The sequence below is a fragment of the Brachionichthys hirsutus genome, chromosome 15, assembly GCF_040956055.1.
Source record: "Brachionichthys hirsutus isolate HB-005 chromosome 15, CSIRO-AGI_Bhir_v1, whole genome shotgun sequence".
NCBI classification, from domain to species: Eukaryota; Metazoa; Chordata; class Actinopteri; order Lophiiformes; family Brachionichthyidae; genus Brachionichthys; species Brachionichthys hirsutus.
Genome location: NC_090911.1, coordinates 1,748,401 through 1,768,132, shown reverse-complemented (window position 1 = coordinate 1,768,132; position 19,732 = coordinate 1,748,401). Strand labels below are relative to the sequence as shown.

General features: G+C 45.8%; 2 protein-coding genes across 2 annotated transcripts; both read right to left on the bottom strand.

The window, feature by feature from the left end:
• Positions 1-1,152: 1,152 nt before the first annotated feature.
• Positions 1,153-8,672, bottom strand: LOC137904239 (potassium voltage-gated channel subfamily B member 2-like). The gene is made up of 2 exons (XM_068748390.1): positions 8,088-8,672; positions 1,153-3,147 (listed from the first exon to the last, which is right to left on the bottom strand). The coding sequence occupies exons 1-2, from the start codon at positions 8,670-8,672 to the stop codon at positions 1,153-1,155; spliced, it is 2,580 nt and encodes an 859-aa protein (XP_068604491.1).
• A 2,910-nt stretch (positions 8,673-11,582) lies between these two features.
• dnajb6a (DnaJ heat shock protein family (Hsp40) member B6a) lies at positions 11,583-19,267 on the bottom strand. Its single transcript, XM_068748392.1, has 8 exons — positions 19,131-19,267; positions 16,553-16,655; positions 15,708-15,817; positions 15,555-15,614; positions 14,862-14,972; positions 13,902-14,045; positions 13,592-13,781; positions 11,583-13,178 (listed from the first exon to the last, which is right to left on the bottom strand). Exons 2-8 carry the CDS (start codon positions 16,615-16,617, stop codon positions 13,073-13,075), a joined length of 786 nt encoding a protein of 261 aa, XP_068604493.1. The 5' UTR covers positions 16,618-16,655; positions 19,131-19,267; the 3' UTR covers positions 11,583-13,072.
• Between the last annotated feature and the right edge of the window lie 465 nt (positions 19,268-19,732).

Below are 19,732 nucleotides of genomic sequence, written 5' to 3'. Positions count from 1 at the left end.
TGATGTCGACGTAAGAATATTTTTTGACAGCGTGGATTAAGAACCAGAACCAAACAGAACACCAGTTGAGACTCCTGTGCACTTTCTGCACTTGTGTAGGAGGTAATAACTCTCCAAACCAGCAGGGGGTGCTAGCCTCTGTTTAACAGTAACACATGTAAACAGGAAGAACAAGGACTGCAGCTTCACTCAACTCTCTCACCACCTAAATTATATTAATTGTTCGCATGTTGTTTTATTGTGATCACGACAATATTTGATGTATTCAGGTATTTGAAATGACAAACGAGAAGCACTTCTTGTCTGAGCACCTTTCACTGTTGTTATTTTCCTCCCCTCTTGACTCTTGCTTTTGGTCTTGATAACGAAAAGATGGTCTAAATTGTAAAACAATTCCTGGGTTGTCGTGAATGAGAATTGTATTTAATCAAGACATTAAGTCTCACAGAAGTCGATGGTGTATTTGGGTTCTTCCTGTCGACTGATACCACGCACTAACTCATCATATAACTTAACCTGCCAATTCACGGATCACAATTGTGAACAAACTTGTCCATTGTCTTTGTGTACGTCTGTCTGTCTTTACGTCTACACGTTGCTGCTCAATTCAATTGTAATTTTAGATAGACACGCCTACACGCTGTGCTACTTCATTGACATGCAAAAACCCTCCTGCCTTTGTTTCAGGTATTTTAGAGAAGAAAGAGATGACAAGAACCACAACAGACCTAACAAAAAAGAAAAAAAATGTATATATATATATGTATATATATATATATAATACGTATTCTATATACTATATGTATATTTTATGTTGTGAATTTATGTTTATGTTTAAATATTTTCATTCACTCAAGGCTCATTTTCTGCTCAAAACTGAGCTCTAAAATATTATATCTGACTGTCAGTTGTTTTTTGTGAATCAAATAGTACCCAATCAGTCGACACATTCTCCCGACTTCCTACATTGTCAAGTAATGAAACAAATGTCTGTTTCTTGACAGCTGTGCTTATCAAAAAAAAGAGATGCAATTCCAAAAGTCTTGTAAAACATAAGTACTTTTATGTGTTTTTATACACTAAGCAATGACCCTTTCCCGCCCCCTCCCCGCTCTATTTGGCATAAATCTGAACCGTTCCTTACTTTTGGGCTCACATTCTAGTTTCACAGGGTGGAGACAGGCTTTTGTCCAAAACAACGTGATTGTCTTGCTTCTCTCCACTACCTTCTGGTCCCTCTCTACCTTCGCATTCTTCCCATGCCTCCATAGTCACTAGCTCTTGAGTGTAGTTGAGCAGGTTGGCTTTTGATGACAGTGGACTGGGACTGTGACCTGAGTGGGCGGTAGGCTTCTCCATGTGATCCCATCGCTGGTGGCTTAAGCCTGTGGTCTGCCCTTCACCTTCTAATCTCCTACCTGCTGATCCTTCACCTCCCTCTTGGGAGTTGGCCAGATTGACAGACTGCTGGGCTAAAGATGTAGCTTGCGGGATTTGAGACTTTGCTTCTTGTGTCACTGAGCTAGGATACGTACCAAATGGTGAAACCGTGCCATCGGAAAGTAGTTGCACAAACCTGGCTGAGTCAGTGGAGGCTGCAGTGGCCTCGGGGGCCATAATTGCCTTAAGCATGTCATCCTGGGTTTCAATGAGGTCAACCTTGAGAGCTCTTGTCTTTTGAGAACTGTTGCCTTGGAATGGGCTGCAGATTCTATCATAGGTTGGCTCAAAGCTCTTACTTTCTTGTTCCACACCCATATCTTCAGTCCCACTTCCTCTGGGACTGGACACAAACTCATACAAACCTTCTTTGATGATGCCCATTGGACGAACGCTGTCAGGACCTCTGTTGAAGTCAATGGTGCTGATTTGACTTAGATCCAAGGGAGGAGGGATACGTTGGTGTCTGGTACTAGTTGGACCCCCATCAGCAATCGGGAGAAAGGAGTTTCTTTCTCTTCTTTCCACTGAAAACTCATCAGAACCATTGGACGATGTCCTCGTAATGTCGAGTGAAGGGGAAGTTACCTGGGCTCGGGTTGAGCTGAGCTCCACTGCTTTTTTTTGTTTTTGTTCTTGGGTCTTTGCCATCTCTTTGTGAGTTCCATCCAGCCTCTTTGCATTTTGGTCATGTGGGGTAGTTTTGTTTGATGATAGCTTGATTCTTTCAGGGGAGCCAAGCTGAGTCACTTCCTGGTATTGTGAAATCTGCGACCTATCTGTGTTGCTAATCTCTGCATTGGAGTAGCGTTTGTGGTAGCTCCAGCGGCTCGGCGACAAGTGATTGTCCACAGGGCACTTGCTTTCCTCTCTCTTTTCAACTAAGACATCTGTGAGTTCCATACTACGTGTTAAAGCGTCCCTGAGGTTAATAGAAATAATGCTTCCACTTCGTTTGGCTCTCTCAAGTGCTTCCCTCCTCTTGATGGCCTTCTCCTGTCTCTTCTGCTCTCTGTAAAACTCCGAGAAGTTGTTGACAATGATTGGAATTGGAAGGGCAATGACTAGCACACCTGCTATGCAGCAAAGCCCCCCGACTATCTTGCCCAGCAGGGTTCGTGGGTACATGTCTCCATAGCCAACAGTCGTCATAGTGATGGTAGCCCACCAGAATGAGGCAGGGATACTGGTGAACTTGGTGGTATCTTCATCCTTCTCAGCAAAGAACACCAAGCTAGAGAATATCATAATGCCCATGGCCAAGAAGAGGATCAGCAGACCCAACTCGTTATAGCTCCGACGCAACGTGAACCCCAATGACTGAAGTCCTGTTGAGTGCCTGGCCAGCTTCAAGATTCTGAGAATCCTCATAATTCTAAAGATTTGAACCACACGGCGCACATTCTGGAATTGCATCACACTCTTATTCGATTCAGTCAAACAGAGAGTGACATAGTAAGGCAGGATAGCCAGCAAGTCAATGATGTTCAGTGGCGCTTTGATGAAGTTCCACTTGTTGGGTGCTGAGAGCAGACGCAGCATGTACTCCATGGTGAACCAGGCGATGCAGACGGCCTCAACATGGGCTAAACTGGGGTTGTCACTGAACTGGCCGAATTCATCGACCACCTGGAGCTCCGGCAGGGTGTTCAGAGACAGAGAGATGGTGGAAATGACGATGAACAGAATGGAGATCATAGCCAGAAACTGCAAGACAAAAGCAGGAGAAATGGTAATCACTAATGAAACTATAGAAGCACTCAGAGAGCGCCGACCTCCTCCAAGCAGCTCGTTCCCCTCCTAATTGGATTTACACCGTCCACATGGTGATCTGGATCATCATCAAAAGGTTCTAGATGGTTCTTGATATCTTTATTCACCGACCATGAAAAGTAAACGTGAACCAGAGTTGATGCAAAATAGGATTTGTTTTATAAAAGCTCCCATTAAAAGTAAATGGGAAAATCCTGATGTTCTTTTATCCAGACAGGTATCGAAATTAGACGGGATCTAAATTAGACCAAGACCCATTTTCAGATTTTATTTCATTAAGATTCTTCCAGTAGTTTTTCCATAATCCTGCTAAATGCAATGTGCACCTCCATTATTCGAAAAATCACGACAGCAGCCGCAATCCGGATGAAATTCGGTTGTAAGATAGGGATCCCCACCTTACATTAATCTGCAACAAGTTCCATAACCATCGGTGAATAATCCATCAAGATATTGAGAGACACATTTTGAAGCTCCCTTGATTGTAATGTTAAATACATTTTCAAAGTGAGCCATAATCCAGGATGTCTTCTGGATCAACAACAAAATTCCCAACATTTCCTGAAAATGTCATCAAGATCGGTCTGTAACCTTTTGAGTTATGTTGCTATCAGACAGACAGACAGACGATGCCACGCCGGTGATTACATAACCTCCATCTTGGTGGAGGTAAAAATTAGATTTTTCTGTCAAAATAAAATGTAATAAACCCACATTTAAATTTGGAGATCATATATGAACCTTAATTTCTGCTTTTGGCTGATTTGAGGAAACTGTTGTCCCATTTAGCACGACACGATTTACTGATAAATTCGATTTCGGGGATTCAACAGTACTAAAGCCATTGTTCATAATAATCCCTGACAGGGAGCTCCATCCGAGGTGAGTCGTCTCTCTGTGCGAGGACATTTCGGGATAAGGGTAATAGGATTACATTGCTATCTTTGGAAAGGATAGAGAGAGGTTAGAAGTGTTTACTCATTCTTTCCTAACAGGAAGAATCAAGCTACAGATGGGATGCAGAGAAAAAGATTTGCATTTTACATGTAAACTCTGTATCCAAATAATTTACACATCATATATGAATGTAATTGACTTTAAATAGCAACACAATGCTTTTACAGTGTAGTGGTCTGCAGTAAAAGTATTCATGGTGAGAATAATCCCTTTAAATGATCGCTGTATTGTTGTCCTATAAATAGCCAGACTGTAATACCTGGCGAGTCCGTTCAACTCAAACCGTTAATTCACTTCTCTTCAATTCAAAATACTTTATGAGTCCCCACGGGGCAATCTGTAAGGCCGCATGCAGTAACATACAAGTTTGATACATTTAAATAACAAATCTATTTAAAACAAACATTCTGTACAGTGTTTAAACACAAAATATAAAATGTATATTTAATATAATATTAGTGTAATGACACCAATGTGGTTGTGTTCAGGAGGCAGGATTGAGAGTGTAATATGTGCAGATTAGCCAGAATGAGACGACTCTGAGGAGGAGGGATGAAATGAGGAAGTTCTGCTCTGAGACTTAAATGAGATTTATTCTGTTATTCCGCCGTCATGTGGGAGGACAAAGGGCTGAAGGGAACCACCGACTCCATCGGGGATCAATTCCTATCAGAGATCATGAGCAGTTGACATCACCGACATCACCCATCACCATGACAACCGCTGAATCTGGAAGATGCGAATAACTTTCTTTCTTTTCTTGCTCTCCCTCTTCTTTTTCTCCCTTTCTCTCCTTATCATCATCATGCCATTTGGGCTTGGGCAAACTCCCTGGAGATCCTCATCGATGAATTAACGTGAAGACCTCTTCGCTGAGCCCTTTTCTACCATCATCTGCACTTCCTATCTTATACAAAGCCTGGTTTGTGCCTCATTTACAACATTAAATCCTTTTATGGTGGACATTTGCTACTTTCAAAAGTGTAATGCTCCCATGAGCATATTTTGGGAGAAAAAGGGAGACAGCTGTGAATGGATTGTTTGAATAAGTCCTACCTTTGCTGCAGTCAGTGCCAAAAACCATCGGATCAAATGTGCATCCTTCATCAGTGATGAATTCATGATTAAAGAGATAAATCTAGAACAACATTTTCCTGACAAACTACGACTGTACTTTCTGCTTGTCCCCTGAGGGGTCGCCATAGCAACCCAACCTTCTCCACTTCACCCTGTCCTTTGCATCGTCCTCTAGTCCTGTTCCCTGGCAGTTCCATCCTCAGCATCCTTCTACCGATATAGTCCCCGTCTCTCCTCTGGACATGTCCAAACCATCAAAGTCTGGTCTCTCTGACCTTGTCTCCAAAACGTCTAACCTTCACTGTCCCTCTTATTGTCTCATTTCTAATCCTGTCCAACCTGGTCCCTCCCGAGGTACCTGAAGTCCTCGACCTTCTCTACGTCTATTCCTTGTAGCTTCACTGTCCCCCCTGGGACCTTCTCATGTACACACATGTACTCTGTTTTACTGCTGCTCACCTTCATCCCTCTCTTTTCTAGAGCAGACCTCCATTTCTCTAGATTCTCCTCTACCTGCTCTCACTGCAGATCACAATGTCATCTGCAAACATCACATTCCAAGGAGCTTCCTGTCTCACCTCATCTGTTATTCTGTCCATCACCATGGCAACAAAAAGGGGCTCAGAGCTGGTCCCTGGTGCATCCCACCTCTTCACTAAACTCACCTCTCACTCCTACTGCACACTTCACTGCTGTCCTACATGTCCTGAACTACTCTGATGTACTTCTCTGCCTCTCCAGACCTCCTCATGCAGTACCACAGTACCTCATGCAGTACCACAGTACCTCTCTAGGCTCATAATGGGCACCAGAACACTTCTCCTCCATTCCTCTGGCTTCTTCTTCCCCTCTAGGATCGTATTAATCAACCCCGTTAAAAACTCTACAGCTTCCTCTCCGAGACACTTTCATACCTACACAGGTGTGTCCTCCGGGCCAACTGCCTTCCCATTCTTCATCCTCTTCATCGCCTTTCTAGCTTCACTCATGCGTGATTACGCTAGTTTACTGCTGCTAGTATACATCTGTGTATTAACTCCTGCTGCTGCTGTTTTGTGATGTGTCTGTACTTCTATGTTTTTTGTATCTCAGTCATTACTGTTACATGTAGCACGACTTCACCGAGAAACATTCCTAGTCTGTGAACCCTCACTGACAATAAACACAGTCTGATTCTGATTCTGATTCTAATCTTCATCACTTCCTGCTCCACATCAGGTTCCTCTACTCCCCTTTGTTCTCTCTCATTTTCCTCATTCATTGATTCCTCTAAATACTTCTTCCATCTTCCTACACACTACTGGCCTCTGTCAACACCTTCATCTCTACTCTTCATCACTCTAACATGCTGAACATCCTTCCTGTCTCTACTCTTCATCACTCTAACATGCTGAACATCCTTCCTGTCTCTACTCTTCATCACTCTAACATGCTGAACATCCTTCCCGTCTCCGTCTCTCTGTCTGTCCAGCCCGTACAGATCCTTCTCTCCAACTTTACTATCTAACCTGCATGCAGGTCATCATATGACCTCTGAAAATATCCGATGTTCCCACCAGCGAGTTAGAACTGAAGAAGTCCAAACAGAATCCAGTTGCCTCAGAGGCAACCTTCTTGGATTATAGACGAGAAAGCAACATTTCCGTTGGATGAAACATGCAATTCTCCGCTTCCTGCCTTCTCCAGGTGAGAACGTGTTGGAAAGATCAGCCTGTATCGCTATTTGCAGCTGCAGCTCTCCTGGTAAGAACTCCAAAGCAGATTAAGACGTATTGCTCAGTCATTGTAGACCGTGTTCAGCCAGAAGCAACACACACAGCAGAAGGGAGAATTTAAAGAAAGTAAATAAATATTGTTGTTTGTGTGTCTCAGTACAAAAGAATAAAACATGGAATGGAATTAGAGACAAAAAAGAAGGTTATGTAAATTGTCTGAAACTAATCCCTATTATTGGAGCATTTAATACTCATACTATCAAATAAAACGCAACTTGTATGAGTCGTGGCCCATCTGGACTGTGGCGTGTGTGTGTGTGTGTGCGCGTGTGTTTCGCTGCTGGTTAAAAGGAAAGGCTGCACTGTGTTGCCCGCGTGGCCTGGTGACATGCACGTGTCACCATAACGAGACGCTCCTATTGGTTAAGCTCCGAGCTACTTTGCTGCTACCCGATGGCGTGTGTCGGTCCAGTCAGCTAAGCCGCTTCCCTGCTGCTGAGTGCACGGCTCCAGCACGGACACACGGACGTCTGACGGCCGCCACTGCAGTGCTCACCTCATAAACGGTCCTGGATCATTCAAAATCAACACGTGCATCACATGCACAAAATTTACGTACGTGCATGTAATGCATGTTATCGAGTGGTGGCCATATTTTGATCTGTATAGCTTCACAGCTCATCTGGGAGACGTGCTGACTCTTCTTCCTCCGTCCAAATGTGCAAATAAGATTACAAGAGGGAATAATGCTTACAAAGAACATGACATTTGTTTTGATTCAACTGTATTTTGAAGCGATAAATCCAAGAAATTAGGCAACTTTTGAGCGGATCAACCCGCTCGTTTCGTAAATTGTCCATTTGCAACATTCGGTTCAAAGACTTGCTTAATTCCTAACGAGTCGAAGATGCGTTTCCTCCCGAGCTACGACATCGAATCACAGAGGTAGAGCCCAACCTTTACCATAAGCAGGATTAACTTTAGGGGCAGCAACTTCTACTCATTTTTCAGCAGAAACATGGGATTAAGGAGTTTAAATAAAACACCAGTGAGTTTTTCATATATGTTATTGTGTGCATTTGGAATGAGGGCGGGTTATGGTGCAGCGTGTGCAGCTGGCGCTACCTTTGCGGCCACAGACGAGCTGGGCTTCTCCAGCAGATCCCAGAGCTTTTGCCTCTTCTCGGGGCAGCAGCCTTGCTCCTCTCCCTCGCCGTCATTCTCCCTGAGCGTCTCCGCCTCCCTTCTCAGCTCCTCGTTCATCTGCTCCTTCTTCTGGTGGTACCGTGCCTGGCAGCATGACTCCAGGTAGATCTCGTCAATGCCCCAGTAGTCCAACTCTTGGCCAAAGGATAGGGCGCACATCTCCTCCATCATGTGGAGTTTGCCTGTTCTGTAGAAGTTAAGGATGGAAGAGAAAGCCATCGGGTGTCGATCAAAGAAATATTCGTTTTCTGTGACGCTGTAGTCGTCGCAGATCTCCAGGAGTGAGTCGTGGGTGTTGCAGTCTCGCAGCCGTCCCAATCGGGTTCTGGGCAGTCGGTCGAGTGTTCTCCAAAGGACTTCATGTGTGAGACCGCCGACGTTAAGCCTGACCCGCCGTGAGCGGGCCTTGAGGCGGATGATATCGATTGGCTCAGGAGGCAGCAAAGGTCCGGCGGTGGGCAGTGGGATGACTTTGGGCGCGCTGAAGTTCACTCTGCCAGTCATGTTGGTCGCGTCGTACGCTTCTCTCTTCCAGCCGGGAGAGGTCACCGAGGTCACAGGTGCAGAGGAGGTTCTGGAACTTCAGTGATCAGAAGGGAAATATTGGGATCGCCTGATGTGTTCAGGACGGTGAACTACAGAATAGATCCATGGCTGAAAAAAGGGCCGACACATTTATATCAAACAGAGCAAATGCAGCAATCTAGATCCTCATGATTTTTGTAATGGAACGGCAATTCATGGATGTAAAAGCTTCTACAGGAAAATGTTCAAGACCAGAAACGGAGCAGTTCCAGAAGCATCACTGGCCAGACTCGATGTGCTCCTGTCATCATCGTGAACAAAGCAGTCCACGTGTTTGAGGGGCCCAAGGAACATACGGCACGTGAAACATTTCTTCATTTTGTTGTTAGGGGAATATTCTTTCAAAAATGTCACTAATAAATGCGATTTTTATTTTCTCCGTTAAATGGATGCCCCTCAGGGTTCTCACATCTATCCTTTTATCTGTATGCCTAAATTGGAAATTTAAAGCAGTTTCTCGACTTGTCAATTTATTCAGATTAACTGCAAAATTGAGTGTTTTCTGCTTTTCCACCACGTTTCCTCCGAAGCGGTTGCACAGCTTCTGACAAATAAAGTTATATAGAATATGTTATATTTCCTACTGGGATCAATAAAGTACTCTGATTATATCTGGATCCAATCCAACATCTAATGGATTGCTTGCTGACAACCCCGATAACCACTACGTTTAATCCATAGTTTTTGTTTAATCCTACGCCCAGAAGGAAAAACAGAGAATCATATATTTTTCCAGACTAATTTAAAAGTACATTTGAACAATCCAGAATTCCTCTGGGGGACTCCAGACGCTTGTGTTGCCGTGAGAAGTCCTCTGACAGCCGAACCTTTATCTGATGGTGTAATCGAGTTCCACAAATCCCAGCAGCGGCATTAGGCTTTGTCTTCCCTGGCTCAAGTCTGCGCGAGTTAATTATAGACTAACTCTAACAGTTTAACAGTTAAGTGACGAGCAAGCTGCTCCATTAACGTCAGGTCTGTCCTTCAATTCTGTAAAGGAAATATTTAGATTTCTAATTTAACGTCACACCCTGATGAACAGTTTAACAGGTTACACATCCCATCCAGATCCCAGGTCTCATTTATCAGGTTAAAACAAGTCATTCTGAAACCCGGATTATAATCTCGAGTCCACATCAACTTCAAAAAGCCCACAAAGAAATGTAGAATTATTTTATATAATTAAATTAAAGTTGTTAAAACACTTTGAATGTGTTTCTTACCTCTGCTGATGACTCTTCCAGGAGGTCCAACCAACCCGGTGGTTACATGAACCCTGATTCGTAAAAGCTCCGGTGAGCCCACACATGCACGATCCGCATGTTGACACAAACAAACAAACAAACAATTCACTAAAAAAACAGACAAAACCAGTCAGTCAGTGCAGGAAAGCAAATGTACGCGTGCATTCAGCCATGAGGAGAGAGATAAAGAGGGAGAGGAGAGAGAGCTAAAGAGGGAGAGGATAGAGATAGAGAGAGAGATAAAGAGAGAGGAGAGAGAGATAAAGAGGAAGAGGAGGGAGATAGAGAGAGATAAAGAGGGAGAGAGATAGAGAGAGATTGACGCTCAGCTTCAAGGACAGATCCAGATCACCCACATGTTGATGGAAGCTTTCCTCTTTTACACATAAACACTGAAACTACCAGATGAAAGTACCTGACAGTGATCCCAACGTTTTTGTGCAAGGTAGAAATATTGAGGTGGTACAGGAATTTAAATACTTAGGAATCACTCTTGACTCACAACTTCATTTTAAACAAATAAAAAACACTGTGAATAGAATTAAGTTTAACTTGTCTAACTTTAGGTTTATCAGAAACAATCTAACCCTTGAGTCAGCAAAATTATATTTTGATACTATGATCATGTCACACATGTCATACTGTGTAAGTTGGGCGTCGGCCTGTAAGACGACTCTACAACCGATTGAAACTGTTTATAAACGATCTCTAAAAGCGTTAGATAAAAAGCCAAACATGTATCATCACTGTCAGATATTAAAGAAACATGAGCGATTAAACACATCGATGCGACCTTGATTTATAAAACCTTCCATGGCAGAGCACCTCCTCCATCACTAGAATGTGTGAAGATAAACTCAAACACATCAACAAGAACAGGCTCTAGAGGTGACTGAGCTCCGCCCTCACCCTAACATTCTATCTAATAAATATATTCATCATCATCATCATCACTGTGTAGTTCCATTCAGAAAAGGTGCCTTTGGTCAAGCCACTTTTTCTGTTCGTGCTTCTCACGCTTGGAATTCTATCCCAACCACGATACGTGAACTCTGACCTCTTTTACCGAACAGTTTAAAGCATGGCTATTGGAAGAGCAACATTGTAGCCACAACCATGCATAAACTGATGTATTTGTTTACCGTTGGCTAATTGTTGAGGTACCATCCGTAGTTTTTCTGATGTCATCATCCGCATTATTATTTTGTATTATTTAGTAGAACTGTTCTATTTGTTATGACTGTTGTTTTATTGATTTTGTTGTTTTATGTTGTTGATGTAAAAGGGACTAAAGATGGAAATTAGCCGTTGGCTGTAATCTTACATATTTCATGTAAACGTACATCAATATGTATTGTCCCTGTTTTAAATACTCAAACTCAAACTCAAAGAATAAAGTCTCCTTCCGTCAGGAATAAAAATGTTTTTCTTTTTTCCTGTATTTCTGGCCGTTGAAAGGAGGCTGGTTTCACTAAAACACCAGCGATTAGTGAAAACTATATCAGGTAAGTTTCTATTTATTGTTTTAACATCCGAACTCGTTTCTATGAAGCAACGACACAACACTGAGAAACGGCTTGGATGGCAAAATAATTTATTTACAACACGAATGAATGAATGAATGAATGAATGAATGAATGAGATAAATGTCTCCGTCCCACCGATCACTCATCAATAAACAGAACTGCTGCCACCTACAGGACAGAGCGCTTCGTTACATCTCCCCATTCTGTTTACGCATTATGCATCATTTATGATCATTTCATGGGAGGCTGTTTAGATCTGAATAAATATCATTAAAACCCTGAAAACTGAAAGTAGCACAAACATTTCAAAAGGCTTTTCATGAACTATTTATATCCGCATTTTGAATATGATGCAACATGGTTCATAAATTTAGGACCCCTGTGCACCTCGTAACTTATTTGGGAAACAAGGAGCAAAATTGCTGTTATTTTGAAGTGTAACCCCCCCCCTCCATTTCTACTGATAGAGGGTTCCAGAGGCTCATTTGATACTTGTAATGAGATTACCTGAATGTTTTCAGAGGTGGGAGGAAACCGTAGAAAACCCACAGATAGGAGTCAAGCCCAAAACCCATCTTTACTTCTATCCCAGCACGTTACTCATCTGTTGCCAGGTAACCTCTGACATTTTGATGTTCCACATTGTGATTTATTTCAACATTTCACAACTCATTTGTTGCCAGGTAACCTCTGACATTTTGATGTTCCACATTGTGATTTATTTCAACATTTCACAACTCATTTGTTGCCGTTGTCTGTTTAAAATATGTTTCTACTGGCATATAACGCTAACAATAAAAAAAGCCCACTACTTTTTTTTTCTACGTGAACATCCTCCAAGCGTCATGATTCCATAATGCGCCCCCCCCCCCCGACCTTCCTGTGATGCTCAGAATTACCTCAGTGAAAACTAAAAGAGAAGCGATGGGCCGAGACGTCAGCTTCCTGCAGACGGGATGAAACGCAGCTTCACTGCGTTACTGTTCACAAATCCATATACAACAGATACCTCGCAGTGAAAATTAAGACTCGACATCACGTGTGTACATGCATCGTTAAATAAAAACAGACAATGGTACTCAAAAATAAGAAATCGCATAACTACTGATATCACATTTTAATAAAAGAAAGACCTAGGAAGAGACAAGGAGCCGTTCTATCTACGGCAGAATTCAAACGGAACGCTGCGATCTTTTTCCGTACCACGCCTCGTTCTCTGGAGTTCTCTAGAACGCTGCCTGCACACGTACTGACAGTGTGACAGCGGGAGATAAGAGCTTTACAATGCAGTGGTCCCATACATCGAACAAACAACACCACCCTGAGCCAACATGAAAGGACAAAGTCACATCAGCAATATGCATAGAAACACCTGCGACCGACCCCCTGGCTTTAGTACGCTAACAGCTGAGAGCGGGGATGAAGGTAAAGAAGCAGAACCTAAGTATGTACATCCGAACAGCAGCAGAGCGTCGTTGCCTTTTCCCATCATGCCTTGAGCTTCGTTTGCGCCGAGGTAACAGTTCTCCAGCAGCCGGTGCTTCCGTCGCTACTTGTGTTCCAGCCGCAGCAGCTGCTCCTTACCGTTAACGGTCAGAGAGCGCAGCTGCCCGTCCTCCTCCACCTCCACCCGTTCCTGACCGTTCTCCAGAATCCTGGCGTGAAAGAGGAGAAACGAAATGAAATAACAAGCCTTCCCAAGGAAAAGGTCGGCGACGCCGCTGCCAGCACGGCAGTTTGATGACGTTTAGAAACTGTTTCCTGCAGATGCCGCTGATTTTCAGCAAGACGCCGTCCAGCGAGGGGAACGGATGGACGGACGGACGGACGGACGGACGACGGCCTGTAGCCGTTCCCTGTTTCCAGGAAACATTCCATCATTTCTTAGAGGTAATGGCGTGCCAGCTGAATGAGACGGAGGTGGATAAGATGATGCCGGGTGAGACCGTCCGTCCGCCCGTCCGTCCGTCCGCCCGCCTGCCTTGCGGGCCGCGGGCGTTGCTGGAGCCTATCCCAGCTCGCTTTGGGCGATCCGATCGCGTAAACAAGCCAACGGGTCACCGAATACCTCTTAGTGGTGATCTTCCTTCCGTTAACGATCTTCGTTGAAGTAGAGACCGAGCGAAAGCTGCCCATGTTGCCTCCCCCGCCTCCTCCCCCAAACGAAGTGGAAGAGAAAGAGCTGAAGCCGTCGCCTCCCAGGGTGCCCATGGTCGTCATGTGACCCATGGGGTGCATGGAGCCGAACGTGCCAAAGCCTGAGAGACGGCACAGAGAGCGTCTTCGACAGGCAACTTACTTCACTGTGCACGTCTGCGCACGTCTGTGCACGTCTGTGCACGTCTGTGCTCGTCTGTGCACGTCTGTGCTCGTCTTACCTTGGTCAAACGGGGCAAAGCCAGCGCCAAATGGAGGAAAGCCAACGAAGCCCCCGAAGAAGGGGTCACCTGTCCGGTTGTGATTGGCCCGGTTGTGGTGCCGCCGGCCGCCGTTGAAGAACGGATTGTAGCTGAACGGGTCACCTGAGGAGACCAGAGCAGGAAGCAACGGAAGGTGAAGCCGACGGCAAACCGCGGCCAAGATGAAGGAAACAAACGGGAACGCCCCCCCCCCAAAGCAGCCCAGCCCCGCTGGATTGTGATTTACACCTAAAATAACGGCCCTACATTTATTCCATCTGTATTTTAGATTCCTTAAGCATGAAAACAAACCTTTATCAATTAGAGTCACATTGATCCCATTATTAGTTTAGCACAGTGCTTCTCAATTATTTTCTGTCGCGCCCCCCCCGAAAAAAACACTCTTGTATCCTTATTAACATACAAAGAAATATGAAAAGGAAAAAAATATTGATCAACTTACGACAAAGAATAACTTTATTACCATTTTTTTTAGTCTGCAACAGAAAATGAGGAAGTCTGGTCTTTCTTCTTCTCCCACCGTATATTGTTTACAACCGCTCTTCTTCTGCTAATACTCCCTGCGCGCACTCTGACAATCAGGGCGCCACTGCCAACTACTGGAGTGGATGTGCAATTACACTTTACTCTCGTAAGGCAAAAAAACATTCTCTCCGCGGTCACAGGCGCCCCCCCTGACATCGCACCGCGCCCCCCCCCATTTGAGAACCACTGGTTTAGCACAAAAAGCACACTTTCAGTCATGGCGGCTTCTTCTGGATCTGGATCCAGAGCTTCAGAAGAGACAACAAATCCGTTTGTCCCCGGCTGATTCCAGCAGAATCAGAAGCCCCCTGGAGGAGGTAACTGGACTCTAATAAAGGGGGCGGGGACGACTTAAATCAGGAGCAGACTTTATATCCAAATACCACAACTTACCGAAAAAGTCTGCAAACGGGTCTCTGCCGTTGAAGAATTCCCTGAAGACGTCATCCGGGTTGCGGAATGTGAAAGGCTCGTGGAAACGGTCCCCGTTGTTGAAATGTCTCCCTGAAACAAACACATTCGGACTTTTGTAAACTTCCATTCGGATCACGTCACAAACACGCCCCCCCGCCGATTCCATCCATGCGATCAAACCGTAGGTCGCCGTGACAACCCAGGTTCTCTGAGCAGCACGCGCGTCCCATTTGGAATGCTGGATCGGATGCTGCCAGCAGCGGATTGGCTGGAAGTCAGCGGGTCAGTGTCAGAGCCCTCCCGGTGAGCCGGACGTGACCCGGCCCGGTTTCCCTGCTCCAACGAGCCGGAACGCCGTCCCGTGCTCACCGGGATCTCCCGGAACGTTACATTCCACTGGATTCCCATCACCTCTAGAACATACTGCGAGTTTGTTCTAACCACCGACCAGCGTAGCCATGGCAACGCCCCCGCCAGCCTCCAGGGACACCGCATGCTTTCCGGGCCTTTTCCCAGTTCTCCCAGTTTATTGCATCTCACCTACACTCCCGTTTATTTTAAGTCTCAACTGTTTTCAATCCGTCGTGGATCCCTTTGTTTTTCTGGAGCACTTTGAGATGATACACATTTGTGTTTTGGCGAGTACTGAACTTTCCCAAAGAGAACACGTACCTGCGTTATTTCCTGTCAGTCCTTCTTTTCCATAGCGATCATACAAGGTCCTCTTGTTGACTGGAAGAGCAACAACACAATAACAACACCGTCAAAGTAACAAACAAGCCAGACCCCCCCCCCCCCCCCCCCCACGCAGACGGAGACACAAACCATCGGACAGAACTTCATAGGCTTCCGAGAGCTCCTTGAATTTCTTCTCGGCTTCCTCTTTGCTCTCCGGGTTTTTATCGGGATGCCACCTCAAGGCCAGCTTCCGATAGCTGAAAAATATAAAGTCTGTATGTGAAGCTTGAAGGCTGATTCTGAAGCAACCGGACTGAGTTTGGTTCTGGTGGGGGGGGGGGGGGGTCCACATTAAACTCTTTATATCGGACTCTCGGGGATCGTCTTCTTTTGTCTGGGACGTGACTTCAGGGTTTCCGTTTCGCCGTCTCCTCTGCCATCATATCACTTTATAAATGTTTTATCAGAGGCGAGCTTGAAAGTAATAAAAGACGAGTTAAGACATATGAAGAGGCTGCGTACTCCCCGGACATGTCGCCAGCTCATCACAGGGCCACTCACACCTACGGGAGATTCGGAGTGATCAATTCATCCAAGCTGCACGTTCATGGAGGAAACCGGAGAACCCGGGAAGAAACCCACGCAGGGAGGAATCAAACCCGGAACCTTCTAGCTGTTAGGCAACAGCGCTGCCCACTGCGCCACTGTCTTCTGAAGGAGCAATCAATAACTGACATAACTCGCTCGCTATCATGATGCTGCTCTCCGAGATTTAGAGAACAAAATATTAGTCAACAGGATATAAAAGATTAACGTTTATTTATTGAGAAATGCATGCAAGAAAAACCCGGATAAGATTCCCGATAAGATTCCTGAACTGGAATCAATGATCTTTTGTTCTAGTTGTCTGAGGCACACAACCACAAAGAAAACAAACAATCGATAAAATGTCTTCCAGCGTTCCTCAGGAAAGATGAAAACAAGCAACTCACGCCTTCTTGATGTCCTCCGCAGACGCGTCTCTCTGCACTGCCAACACCTGGTAGTATTCCACCATGATGGGGGGACGACGGGACAAAGCGCACGCCTGATGACCTGAAGGGACAGAGACACCTGGTAGTATTCCACCATGATGGGGGGACGACGGGACAAAGCGCACGCCTGATGACCTGAAGGGACAGAGACACCTGGTAATATTCCACCATGATGGGGGGACGACGGGACAAAGCGCACGCCTGATGACCTGAAGGGACAGAGACACCTGGTAATATTCCACCATGATGGGGGGACGACGGGACAAAGCGCACGCCTGATGACCTGAAGGGACAGAGACACCTGGTAATATTCCACCATGATGGGGGGACGACGGGACAAAGCGCATGCCTGATGACCTGAAGGGACAGAGACACCTGGACATACAGTAGCCGTCATCCAAACGGCAGGTATCTGCGCCAAGGCCAGGCGCTGATGGCATCTTCCTGTGGACACTTCTGCACTTCCTGGTTCCTCCACCAGGTCTCCTTGTCTCCTTTCCTCCCAGGAGACACGCCCAGTCCTCTCCTCTGTCTCCCTGATCACCTGAGCTGTTGTCTTCCAGTCTTCTGGAAGCCTCTCTTGTCCACCCAGAGCCTGTCTCACCTCTTCATTCTTCAGCCTCCACCACTTTGTCCTCTGCTCTGCCTTCGTCCTCTTCCTCTTCCTCACCACCAGCCTATGCTGGCTGGCTACACTCTCTGCTCCCACGACCTTAAGGTCACCGACCTCCTTTAATCTGCTCCCTCTACACAAGATGTCCACCTGGTGCTCCTCCCTGCACTCTTGTAGGTCACCCTGTGTTCTAGTCTCTTCTGGAAATAAGAACCTCCTACCTGTGGAGCGTAAGAACTTCTCCTTCTCCTCTAACTCACCTCCTACCTGTGGAGCGCAAGAACTTCTCCTTCTCCTCTAACTCACCTCCTACCTGTGGAGCGTAAGAACTTCTCCTTCTCCTCTAACTCACCTCCTACCTGTGGAGCGCAAGAACTTCTCCTTCTCCTCTAACTCACCTCCTACCTGTGGAGCGTAAGAACTTCTCCTTCTCCTCTAACTCACCTCCTACCTGTGGAGCGCAAGAACTTCTCCTTCTCCTCTAACTCACCTCCTACCTGTGGAGCGTAAGAACTTCTCCTTCTCCTCTAACTCACCTCCTACCTGTGGAGCGCAAGAACTTCTCCTTCTCCTCTAACTCACCTCCTACCTGTGGAGCGTAAGAACTTCTCCTTCTCCTCTAACTCACCTCCTACCTGTGGAGCGTAAGAACTTCTCCTTCTCCTCTAACTCACCTCCTACCTGAGGAGCGTAAGAACTTCTCCTTCTCCTCTAACTCACCTCCTACCTGTGGAGCGTAAGAACTTCTCCTTCTCCTCTAACTCACCTCCTACCTGTGGAGCGTAAGAACTTCTCCTTCTCCTCTGACTCACCTCCTACCTGAGGAGCGTAAGAACTTCTCCTTCTCCTCTAACTCACCTCCTACCTGTGGAGCGTAAGAACTTCTCCTTCTCCTCTAACTCACCTCCTACCTGTGGAGCGTAAGAACTTCTCCTTCTCCTCTAACTCACCTCCTACCTGTGGAGCGTAAGAACTTCTCCTTCTCCTCTAACTCACCTCCTACCTGTGGAGCGCAAGAACTTCTCCTTCTCCTCTAACTCACCTCCTACCTGTGGAGCGTAAGAACTTCTCCTTCTCCTCTAACTCACCTCCTACCTGTGGAGCGCAAGAACTTCTCCTTCTCCTCTGACTCACCTCCTACCTGTGGAGCGTAAGAACTTCTCTATAACACTCTGCACCAACTCCTCCTCGATTCCTCTTTCCTCTCCTCCTGAATCCTGCTCCTCAGCTTCTAGCCTTGCTTCCTTTCCTCCTGGTCTCCTGGACACACATCACCCTTCCTCCTCCTCCTCCTCCTCCTCTTCATCATGCCCACCAGCTCTCTAGCTTTTCCCGTCATCGTCCCAACATTCAATGCCCCTACTCTCAGCCCTAAACTCCTCCATTCCCTCTTCTCTCGCTGCTGATGCACCGTCTTCCTCCTCTTCCTCATCTCTGCCATCGACCCACAGTAATCCGGGGGTTCACAACGCTGCTGCGGGTCGTCGTTAAACCGGGCCTCGACCCTTCCGGTGTGACTTTCTTATTTACGTTAATTCGCATGTTCAAATTGGCCACTTTTTTACGCCGGATGCCATTCCTGATTAAACTCTCCGCATTTATCCGGGCTTGAGACCTGCACAAGGAATAAACTGGCAATGCTACGTTAGCTCCGGCTAACCGTGCTACCCATGAGGCTGAGTTCTGCTTGCTACATGCTAGCTAACTTTATTTAAAATAAAGCCAGTACGGGTCGAGTGAACGGAATGTATGTCTGCGGCACGGCGCGTCCAATACTTCACGCATAAATGACATTTCCGCACCGAAACCATTGTTTGCGCGGTGACTGCCGATTCGCCGTAGACTTGTTTTACCGTTAGCTTAGCTCCCTTTAGCAGCAAACATAATTAGCCACAGTCTGACTACTCTGTCCGAAACACTTACTCTATTCTCAGTCCGGCTTCTTCAGCACGTCTCTGCAGACATGGGAGGGAATCCGGTAGTCTTTTATTCACGGCGGTAAAGAAGCTAATCGTCGTTAATCATATTCGCCGGCCCGCCGCTGGTCCAGATTAAATGGATCTTCTATTTCTTCGTCACCTCTCGGTTTTTTTTGCTGGTCCTTCTACTTTACAGGCGCATTACCGCCACCTGCTGGACACAGTATGCAGAGACTAAACACCGTCATAAAAACGAGCGAGGCCGCTGAATCCACTCCACAAAACGTGATCAAGAATATTTTCCTAATCAAACTCCTTATTTTCTTTTTAGAATCTTTACACATATATAAAATCCCCTGCAGTTAGATGTTACAGCGGACATTTGGAAGAGCGCCGTCCTCGTACATCAGGCAGCGAACACCCAGACATCAAATTTGTAGGCCATTTACGCGCGTTCTAAACAATGGTGGACCAAGTACAGACCCTTCTGTTGTTGGCATGAAGATGGAACTTCACTCTACTGAAAAAAGTTGCCATTTGGCCAGGTTTCATAAATACTTTTCTGTACAAACATACACGTTGTGAACAGTTTACGCTTTGAAAAAG

Excerpts from the sequence above, each read along its gene's own strand:
- LOC137904239 (XM_068748390.1), bottom strand. The coding sequence starts at position 8,672 with ATGACTGGCAGAGTGAACTTCAGCGCGCCCAAAGTCATCCCACTGCCC. Across the intron at positions 3,148-8,087 it reads GCTCGTCTGTGGCCGCAAAG|TTTCTGGCTATGATCTCCAT; the intron begins GTAGCGCCAGCT and ends TTTGTCTTGCAG.
- dnajb6a (XM_068748392.1), bottom strand. The coding sequence starts at position 16,617 with ATGGTGGAATACTACCAGGTGTTGGCAGTGCAGAGAGACGCGTCTGCG. Across the intron at positions 14,046-14,861 it reads CCCGTTTGCAGACTTTTTCG|GTGACCCGTTCAGCTACAAT; the intron begins GTAAGTTGTGGT and ends TGGTCTCCTCAG. Across the intron at positions 13,179-13,591 it reads AGGAAGATCACCACTAAGAG|GATTCTGGAGAACGGTCAGG; the intron begins GTATTCGGTGAC and ends CTTTCACGCCAG.